At 45.2% G+C, this 10697-nt stretch overlaps 1 protein-coding gene across 1 annotated transcript in view; it reads left to right on the top strand.

The window, feature by feature from the left end:
* Positions 1 to 10697, top strand: part of CTDSPL (CTD small phosphatase like) — a gene marked incomplete at its 5' end in the record, with an annotated part of 40522 nt that overhangs the window by 6092 nt on the left and 23733 nt on the right. The window contains 2 exons of the mRNA XM_015424350.1: positions 4224 to 4256; positions 8066 to 8167. Of these exons, the coding sequence (XP_015279836.1) occupies positions 4224 to 4256; positions 8066 to 8167 (135 nt within the window). The remainder of the gene's footprint in view (positions 1 to 4223; positions 4257 to 8065; positions 8168 to 10697) is intronic.

Raw genomic sequence — 10697 nt, 5'->3', positions numbered from 1 at the left:
TGCTGTCCAGTTGATGGGAGTGAAATGCAGAAAGGTGGGATTTGGCATCCAGCGCGGATCACGCAACATAACGTGACATGACGAGGGGAGAGGCCAAAGTCTGGGAAACCCAAGGCAGGGTTCCTTTGGTTTGGGAGCCAGTTCGGTGTCGTGGTTAAGAGCGGCGGACTCTAATCTGGGAGAACCGGGTTTGATTCCCCACTCCTCCACATGCAGCCAGTTGGATGACCTTGGGTCAGTCACAGTTCTCTCAGAGCTGTTCTCTCAAGAGCAGTTCTCTCAGAGCTCTCTCAGCCCCACCTACCTCACAGGGTGTCTGTTGTGGGGAGGGAAGGTGATTGCAAGCCGCTTTGAGACTCTGAATGAAGGGTGAGGTATAAATCCAACTCTTCTTCTTCATCTAAAAAGCCGGTATTGATAACTCTGGAATTGTAATAAAACATAAAAGCATATTTTGCCTCGTGTCTTCTGGGTTGCTTTAAAGATGGCAGTAATGAAGATGGGAAACGAACCGAAGGGTACTGAAGTGGGTACAATGAGATTCTGATTTTTTCCCGCGGTAGATTCAGTTGCTCTGAAACTCATTAACTCATTCAAACTGACACAGCTGGGTTTATGTTTTTCATAGGCTGAAGGGGAATTAAGATAACCGTTTAAACAAGAATTCGAAGGTGGCAGATGGTTGTAAAATAGATTTTATGACAAGTGAAGGAGCCACAGTTTACTAAGACTAAGCCTTGGGACAAATGAAGCCATAGCAGTGATTGAACTTGCGTCGTGTGTCATTTCCTTCCTTCTGAATAACCGCAGCCTTCCACACCATACCTCTGGAATTAGCGTCACAGGCTGTCATAGAGTTGGGCTTGAAGCACTGCATCTCTTGTTTTACAAGAGCCTAAAAATAACTTGAATTCTCCAGCGTTCCCATGTCAAGAAACACCATGGCATAATGTATGTAGGCCCAATCTACCAGACATGGCTTTGGATTACTAGACACGCTCAGCTGTACTTGCCTAAAGAAGCTAAGGTGGCTCCATAAGCAGATTTTTAAAGATTTGAGAAATAAAAAGACTCATTTAGGAAATGGAAGGAGGGCCTTATAACGAAGGATGAATATAAACAAATAACCAGTGCTTGTAGGGAGAGTGTTAGAAAAGCTGAGCCCGCGGCCGGGGTGCTGGTAGGTTGTCACCCCCCATACAAATAATATGGCCCTAGTTAGGGATAAACAGCTGTGTAAACCGCTCAGAGATCCTCCGGGGTCAGGGTGGTATATAAGTCGAAAATAAAATAAAAAATAAATAAATAAATAAATAACGTTCAGTATGAGCTTAAACTAGCAAGAGATGCTAAAAACAACAAAAACGGGTATTTTGTTATGTTCAAAGTAAGAAAAAGAATAAGGATATGGTAGGCCCATTGCAGGGACAGGAAAGTGAAATTGTAACAGGTGATGAAAAGAGGGCAGAACTGCTCAATTCCTACTTTTCCTCGACCCTCTGTTGCAAGGAAAATGGTGCTCAACATGGCAAAAACAGAACACATGATGAGGGAATGGAGTTGCAGCCTACGATCAGCATAGGGGTAGTATATAAACACCTAGTTTCTTTAAATAAAACTTAAGTCCTCAGGACCAGATGAACTGCATCCAAGGGTACTAAAAGAACTCGCAGATGCAATTTCTGAGCAGAGGGCAGAACTGCTCAATTCCTACTTTTCCTTCGTCTTCTCTTGCGAGGGAAATGGTGTTCAACATGGCAAAAACAGAACACATGATGAGGGAAGGGAGTTGCAGCCTATGATCAGCATAGGGGGTAGTATATAAACACCTAGTTTCTTTAAATAACTTAAGTCCTCAGGGCCAGATGAACTGCATCCAAGGGTACTAAAAGAACTCGCAGATGCAATTTCTGAGCCTCTGTACATTATTTTGGAGAATTCTTGGAGAACAGGTGAGGTGCCAGAAGACTGGAGGTGGGCAAATGTTTTCCCCATCTTCAAGAAGGGGAAAAAGGAGGATCCGGGTCACTACCGACCCATCAGCTTGACGTCTATACCTGGAAAAGTTTTAGAACAAATAGTCAGTCAGTCCTTGAGCATTTAGAAAGGATGGCTGTGATTACTAAGAGCCAGCATGGGTTTCCCAAGAACAAGTTATGTCAGACTGACCTTATCTCTTTTTTTGATAAAGTTACTACCTTGCTGGATCAGGGGAATGCTGTAGACATAGTTTATTTTGATTTCAGTAAGGCTTTTGATAAGGTTCCACATAATATTCTTGTTGACAAGTTGGTAAAATGTGGTTTGGATCCTGTTACTGTTAGGTGGATCTGTAATTAGTTGACAGATCGCACCCAAAGAGTGGTTGTGAATGATTCGTCATCCTCTTGGAGAAGAGTGACAAGTAAAGTGCCTCAAAGATGTATCCTGGGACCTGTTTTGTCAACATCTTTATAAGTGATTTGGATGAAGGAATAGAGGGAATGCTTATCAAATTTGCAGATGATACTAAATTGGGAGGGGTAGCAAATATGGTACAAGACCGAGTCAGGAGGATACATGCTGATCTTGACAAGCTGGAAAACTGGGCTAAAACAAAATGAATTTTATCAGGGATAAATTTAAAGTTCTGCATTTAGGTAGGAAAAATCAAATGCATAATTATAGGATGGGGGAGACTTGTCTTGGCAGAAGTATGTGCGAGAAGGAACTAGGGGTCTTAGTAGACCATATACTAAACATGAGTCAGCAGTGTGATGCAGTACCTAAAAAGGCAAATGCAATTTTGGGCTTTGTTAACATAAGAATAGTAGAACATATGAAGTGATGGTATCGCTTTACTCTGCTCTGGTTAGACCTCACCTAGAGTATTGTGTTCAGTTTGGGGCACAACAATTTAAAATGGATATAGACAAGCTGTAAAGTGTCCAGAGGAGGGCAAGGAAGATGGTGAGGGGTCTGTAGACCACATCCTATGAGGAAAGGTTGGAGGAGCTGGTTCTGTTTAGCCTGGAGAGGAGACGACTGAGTGGTGATATGATAACCCCCTTCAAGTATTTGAAGGGCTGTCATATACAGGATGGTGCGTAGTTGTTTTCTGTTGTCCCAGAAGGTCAGACCAGAACCAAGGTATTAAAATTAAACCAAAAGAGTTTCTGGTTAAACATTAGGAGAAACTTCCTGACAGTTAGAGCAGTTCCTCAGTGGAACAGGCTTCCTCGGGAGGTGGTGGGCTCTCCTTCTTGGGAGGTTTTCAAGCAGAGGCTGTATGGCCATCTGACAGCAATGCGGATTCTGTGAACTTAGGCAGATCATGAGAGGGAGGGCAGGTGGGGTTGCCTCAGTGCTTAGTTCTCATGGCCCTTTCTTACATGCCCAGGGAAATGCGGATCACCACTTTGGGGTCATGCATCACTTTTCTCCAGGCCAGTTTGGCCCAGGGATCCTGGAGGAGTTTTTTGCCATCTTCTGGGCATCGAGCAGGGGTCACTGGGAGTGTGTGGGGGGGAGGTATTTGTGAATTTCCTGCATTGTGTAAGGGGTTGGACTAGAAGACCCTGGAGATCCCTTCCAATTCTATGATTCTATTATTCTATTACTGTGATGTATACTGCTGTTGTGTTTTTTGCAGGTTGTACAGTAGGCACCGCAAAAAAAAAAAGTTTGCATTTCACTGTGCCTTGCAGCATTTATTAGGTCATGTTAAAAAAAGTGATGCTGAGATAATCTTGAACAGACAGAATACTGGCAGTGTTTTTAACATCTGAGAGTGTAATCTTGCACGTGTGAGAAGCGAGCGTATTGTTGGGAAATGACTGCATATAAGCCTGCCAATTACACCGCATGTTAATTTTAATCATTAAACCAGGGATTTTGTGCACAGCAATCGCTAAGCACCTGTGCGGCTGCAACATCCACCATTCTGTCTTTTTCACTCCACAATAGCTTTCAAGCCATAGCCATGGAGAATATAAGCGTTACCAGCAAGGGATCTATCAGCTCATTGTTCTTTTGAAAGCTTTTGTATGATTTTATGGGACTGACTGATGACTTTAGTTGCCATAGTGCTGGGTCTTCTCTTTACTTAACTGGTTTCTTATCTTTTTGTTTTCTGTTGGAATGGTTTGAGTACCAAAAATCTGTTAATTTGAATCCCTTTTGAGTTCTGTTCTTTCAGAAGACGCCGTTCTGACTGTGATTTTTTTTTTCTTTTTTCCCCCTAGGGTGACCAGATGCAGGTCATTCCCATTCCAAGTGTATGTATTGAATTTTTTTTATTTGTGCTCACAGGTTTTTGATATTGAGTCTAACAGATATGTTAAGAAAATCAGAAGAGCCCTGTTGGACCAGACCAGTGGTGCATGTAGTCCAGCATCCCGTCTCACATAGTGCCCAACCAGTTACTCTGGAGGGCCAACAAGAGGGGGTAGAGGCTGAGGCCTTCCCCATTGTGGCCTCCCAGTGCTGGGATTCAGAGGTTGATTGCCTCTGAACATGGAAGTTCCCTTTAGTCACCATGGCTCCTAGCCATTGATAGACCTCTCCTCCATGAATCTGTCTAATCCCATTTTAAAGCTGTCTGTGTCTGTGGCCCACACTACGTCCTCTGGCAGCTAATTCCACATTACATAAGAACATAAGAGACGCCAATGTTGGATCAGGCCAAAGGCCCATCCAGTCCAACACTCTGTGTCACACAGTGGCCAGAAATACCAGGTGCCATCAGGAGGTCCACCAGTGGGGCCAGGACATCAGAAGCCCTCCCACTGTTGACCCCCCCCCAAGCACCAAGAAGACAGAGCATCACTTGCCCCAGAGCCCCTATCTATACCTTGTGGCTAATAGCCACTGATGGACCTCTGCTCCATATCTAATTCCCTTTTGAAGCCATCCATGCTTGTAGCTGCCACCACTTCCTGTGGCAGTGTAATCACTTTCTGTGTAAAGTGCCAGTTTGGTATAGTGGTTAAGTGTGCGGACTCTAATCTGGGAGAACCAGGTTTGATTCCCCACTCCTCCACTTGCAGCTGCTGGGTGACCTTGGGCAAGCCATAGTTCTGGCACAGCTGTTCTTGAAAAAGAGCAGTTTCTGTCAGAGCTCTCTCAGCCCCACCTATCTCACAGGCAATGCTCCCTCTAAGCTGTGGAGTCTTGTGAGCAAAAATTCTACTTTGTGAGCTCCCGGCATTAAATTTGTGAGCAAGAGATTGGGCTACTGCATAAATTAGTTTGCTCTGGAGCCATCCTTCCTGAGCTAAGACAAAAACGTGTGAGCCGGAGGCTAAAAAACTGTGAGGTAGCTCACACTAACTCAGCTTAGAGGGAACATTGCTCACAGGGTGTCTGTTGTGGGGAGGGGAAGGGAAAGGAGTTTGTAAGCCGCTCTGAGACTCCTTTGGGTAGGGAAGGGTGGGGTATAAATCCAATCTCTTTTTCTTCTTCTAAAGAAGCATAAAACGACATCAAGACCACAATTTAAAATCTCGATTGTGTGTGTCCAGTTTCTCAAGTTGCTTCCAACTTCCGGCAACCCTGTGAATCGATGACCTCCAGAATGTGCCATCATGTACAGGCTTTCTCAAGCCTTGCAGACTGGGGGCCGTGGCTTCCTTTACTGAGTAAAAGAAATTTCAGTTAGGACTGTCAATAAATAAAAATGAAAATCAGTCAAATGCAGTCATAAATCAAACTCTCTTCAGCTTTGTCCTGAAGATCAAAAGTGAGGGGGCCAGGCACTCCTCCTGGGAGAGGTGGTTCCATAACCGTGGGGCTGCCACCAAAAAGGCCCTCTCTCATGTGTCCTATCAGATGAGCTCCTTTAGTGGGACAGTCACAAGGGCCTCTCCCTGTGGTCTGAATTCCCAGGCTGGATGATAAGCTTGATGTGGCCAGTGTAAAAATCATCAAAGAAGACCTCAGGGTGTGTGGCCTAACATGCAAAGGAGTTCCTGCTCCAAGAAAAGGCCCTGGGTTTTGACAACAAACAAGGTAAACAGAATAAGAAGGGAAAGGTGGGTGTGGCTGGATGACCACACTTCTGGTAACATGGGGGTGCGGCCTAATGAGCTGTGCTGTCAGGGAGGTGGCCTAATATGCTAATGAGTTTCTGGTGTTGGGTGTGGCCTATTATGCTAATGAGTTCCTGCTGGGCTTTTTCTACAAAAAGAGCCCTGGCACTAATATAGTCTAAAAGACAAGCACACATAAATATTCATCCACCTGTTCCACACACACCATCTCAAGCTGTGATTAAGAGGATTAATCTGTCATGGATTTAAAAAAGAGTGATTAACACGTGGAATTCACTGCCACAGGAGGTGGTGGCAGCTACAAGCATGGACAGTTTCAAGAGGATATTGGATAAGCATATGGAGCAGAAGTCCCTCAGTGGCTCTTAGCCACAAGGTACAGGTAGGAACTCTCAGGCTGGGGCAAGGGATGCTCTGTCTTCTTGGTGCTTGGGGGGGGGCAACAGTGGGAGGGCTTCTTCTAGTGTCCTTGCCCCACTGCTGGACCTCCTGATGGCACCTGGTATTTTTGGCCACTGTGTGACACAGAGTGGTGGACTGGATGGGCCATTGGCCCGATCCAACATTGGCATCTCTTATGTTCTCTTATGTTCATACCAAGCTTCATTGCTTTCCCTTAAAGCCTGTGAGAGAGACCCCATTTCAGGGTTATCGGGTGAGGGACGCCAAAAGTCTCATTTTGTCAGGGCAAGTTCTAAATGTTGAAATAAGTTCTGCGATAACTCAGCTAAGTATCTGGCTTTTGACAGCTAGTCAGAAGGCGTATCCATAGGTGAATGATCCAACAGGACAGGTTGTTGTGTGTGTCCCCCTTGCGGATAAGAGATCTGTGTAAGAATTCTTGGTTCCCCAGCAGGAAGACATGATGGTCTCTTCCGCATTCTGATTTTCATTACTTGTGTGTTCCTGTTGCTTCAGGGTTTTTTCTCCCAATGTGTTTCGCTCTCTCTCGTAGTCTCAGAGGGAGCAAAGTACACGTGGAAAGGGGAGGGGGGGGGAACAATAGGGAGAAACAGCTGACAAAGACGACAGTGCAGAAGAGCCCCTTCTCATGCTCAGTTAACACTTTGTACTAAGTTGGAGTTGGGTTCCCCAATGGCAAAGCCTGTTTGGTGTAGTGGTGAAGTGCGCGGACTCTAACTTGGGAGAACCGGGTTTGGTTCCCCACTCCTCCACTTGCACCTGCTGATGTGACCTTGGGTCAGTCACAAGCTCTGTCAGAGCTGTCCTTGAAAAAGAGCAGTTTGTGTCGGAGTTCTCTCAGCCCCACCCACCTCACAGGGTGTCTGTTGTGGGGAGGGGAAGGGAAAGGAGTTTGTAAGCCGCTCTGAGACACCTTTGGGTAGTGAAGGGCGGGGTATGAATCCAATCTCTTCTTTTCTTCTTCTTCTGCTTGCTTTCCTTTTTGTTTTGGTCTTCGGACTTTTATTGGTTAGACTTAATTTTGCTAGACTAGTAAGCAGTAGGACTTTCTTAGCTTTGTTTGGTATCTTTTTCCCATCTCTTCTTGCCGTGTCTCCCGCATATGCACAAATGCACTCCTTTAAAAAAAACAAAAAACGAGCTAACTTAAAACTTACATATCTGACCACCTCCTGAGGTTTGGGAGTTTCTGCAGAAGATTGCTCACCATAGAATGACCCCTTGTAATCTTACAATGTGATGCATGCCGGCACCTAGCAATGCTCCCTCTAAGCTGTGGAGTCTTGTGAGTGAAAATTCTACTTTCTCAGCTCCTGGCATTAAAGTTGTGAGCGAGCGATTTGGCTGCTGCATAAATCAGTCTGCTCTGGAGCCCTCCTTCCTGAGCAAAGACGAAAATGTGTGAGCCGGAGGCTAAAAAACTGTGAGCTAACTCACGCTAACTCATCTTAGAGGGAACACTGGCACCTAGGAAGCTTCCCGTTTCGTGTCACCTAAGCCACTCACAGCTACTTCAAGCACATGTTTCTATCGCTGTTTGTTGCTGATTTACTACTGCAGCAGCCCTAGTGGGGTTATGCCTCTCATGATGTTCCTGTGTTTTCTATTTTAAGCCACCAGCTAAATACCTCCTACCCGAAATGACAATATCAGATTATGGAAAGAAATGTGTGGTCATTGATCTAGACGAAACACTAGTGCACAGTTCATTTAAGGTATGTATCCTACTCCATAAGCCTTGTGATCGGCTGATACAACTTGGCAGGATATATGTGTATATATAATTGTCAGGGGGTGGCTTATTGTCTTTTAACCGGATTGTTCGATTATGTGGGCTTTCTCAGCTCCCACGAACAGTGCTTCTCAACAGCTAATTTGTACATCAAACTGCAAGCCATCGAGCGTTGGATAACTGGATGACTAAGTGATGGGAGTTCAAGTAATGTCCATGCATCTGTGAACTGGCCTGTAGACTTCCCGAGAAGCACACGTATGTCAGGCACTCCTGAATTCTGCTTGCAGATACCCGAATGGTATCTGAATGGGTTGGATTCTGTAGACACGTTCTACTAATAGTGGCATCGCCTCCGATGCAAGTCTCTCCCTCTAGCAGAAGACCACTTGCACCAGAGGAAGGCACTGCTGCTAGAAGAATGGATCTTCAGGATCCAGCTCAGTGTTTCTTAATCGACACTGGAAAAAGACTGAAATATTTTCAGGAGTTGTCCCCCTCCCTTGTTTATGTAACTGGTTTCTTAATCCGACGTGGTGATGCCATTTCTTTAATCTCATTTCATAACATGTACGATCACAGAAAAGTGTGTGATGATCCTTAACGTGGGATTTGGGCATTTATTTGGGGGGGGGTGTTGGGAAGGCTATTTTTGGCCCCAGTCACACAGGCCAGATATTGCGGGGGGGGGGAGGGGTGGCTAATTGCCCCGGCGCAGTTTGATGCGCGATTACGAGCGGCACAGCACGGGTTCTTCCCTCGGCGCCAGCAGGTAAACAAGGGACCGGAGGGGAATGCCGTGCACCGGCACGATCATACTACGGGCGTCTGGAGGCAGCCCGTGGCAAACGTTTACTAGTACCTTGGAAGTACTCGTTTTTAAATCCGCATTGTCGGCGGTAAGCCACGGGTGCGCTCCACTTACCAGATGTTGGGGTGTGATCGCGCCCGGATAATCCGCCCACCATCCGTGCCTCTCCTGCGGCAACTTTGCCGTGTGACCGGGGCCATATATTGGTTTCTGCATCCTGTGGAGTTGCACCGTTGAACATTTATGGTTCCTTCATAGTACCGATTTCATGTGTGTCTTTAGTTGCATGATGCAGTTCCAGGGCTTAACAGAAATATCAGGTTCTTATCTCACTGCATGCTAAGTCATTCAGTTCTCGCGTGTTTGTTAACTCTTTTAATTATCTGTATACTAATTTGCTGCTATTCACAGGATTTAACTGCTTTAATCCAATCTCACCAGCTATATTTATTGCTCAATTACTTCTGCATCTTGCTTCTAATTAGCCCTTCCTGGCAACTAACCAGCCCCCCCTGTACCTGTATGTAATGGTTGGCAAAGTCTGTTTCAATGTATCTGAAGAAGTGTGCACGCACAAAACAGCTTAAATCCAGACTTATACTATGCTGGTCTTAAAGTTTCCACTGGATTCAAACTTTGTCCCGTTGCTTCAGACCAACACAGCTACCCACCTGAACCTATGAATTAATGTCCTGTTAGTGCCTACTGCTAATCTCTGCCGGGCTCTTCTTTTATCTGGGCTTTGGTAGGAATTTTTGTATTTAGCACCCTTTGTATGATGTAAAACATGGAGTGGTTGAGTTGTTGTTTTCTAAATCTGCCGTTGGAAGCTCTGAGTGTTTCCCAAGGAAGTTCTGCTCCAACCCCAAGGCAAAATGAAACCCCACCCCAAAATCTGCATAGCTGTCATGCCACAACTCTCTAAAGCCTTTTTTTTTAAACAACTTTTATTAGGATAATACACATTCGCATTATATCAACTTCAATATATATCCTTTTCTACTTACTCCCCTCCCTTTCATAGGCTTCCAACAGCGTTTCCACCACCAGCTCAAATCTTACATTCTAACATGTTTCTAATCTTTTATCATATAACTATAGGTAACAAATGTTCACATATTTATCATTTTAAGTCCATCTCTTTTCTGTTTTTACATCCCCTTAATAGTTTTCAAAGCAAATCAGATTGTCCTTCACATCCCAATACTTCTCTAAATAGTCTTTTGTTCCATACATACAGAATTAGATTTGTGAGACTTCAGGGGAAAGACGGTCTTCCTCTTTTTCCCGTTTAAAAGGAGAACTTCTAGAATGATTGGCACCTTATCCCCGAGCCTTTTGGAAAGGGAGAGCAGCAAGTCTGCTTCGTTTGGACTTTTCGCTGCCTGGGCTGAGTTGGGGACAGAAAAGTGTAAGAGTCCAGCAGCACCTTAAAAACCAACCACATTTGTGGCAGGGTATGCACTTTTGTGGAGCTGCGGTGGCTCAAGTGGTTAAGAAGCTGAACTGCAGGCTGTGGAAGGTCAGTAGTTCAGCAGTTCGAGACCCGGGTGCCGCATAACGGAGTGAGCTCCTGTCTCTAGTTCCAGCTCCTGCCAACCTAGCAGTTTGAAAGCAAGAAATTGCAAGTAGATAAATAGGTACCACTTCGGTGGGAAGGTAACAGCGTTCCGTGCGCCTTGGTGTTTAGTCATGCCGGCCA

The sequence above is a fragment of the Gekko japonicus genome, unplaced genomic scaffold, assembly GCF_001447785.1.
Source record: "Gekko japonicus isolate JY-2015 unplaced genomic scaffold, Gekko_japonicus_V1.1 scaffold4139, whole genome shotgun sequence".
NCBI lineage: Eukaryota > Metazoa > Chordata > Lepidosauria > Squamata > Gekkonidae > Gekko > Gekko japonicus.
The sequence above is the reverse complement of the archived record's forward strand: the minus strand, read 5'-3'. Positions and strand labels throughout refer to the sequence as shown.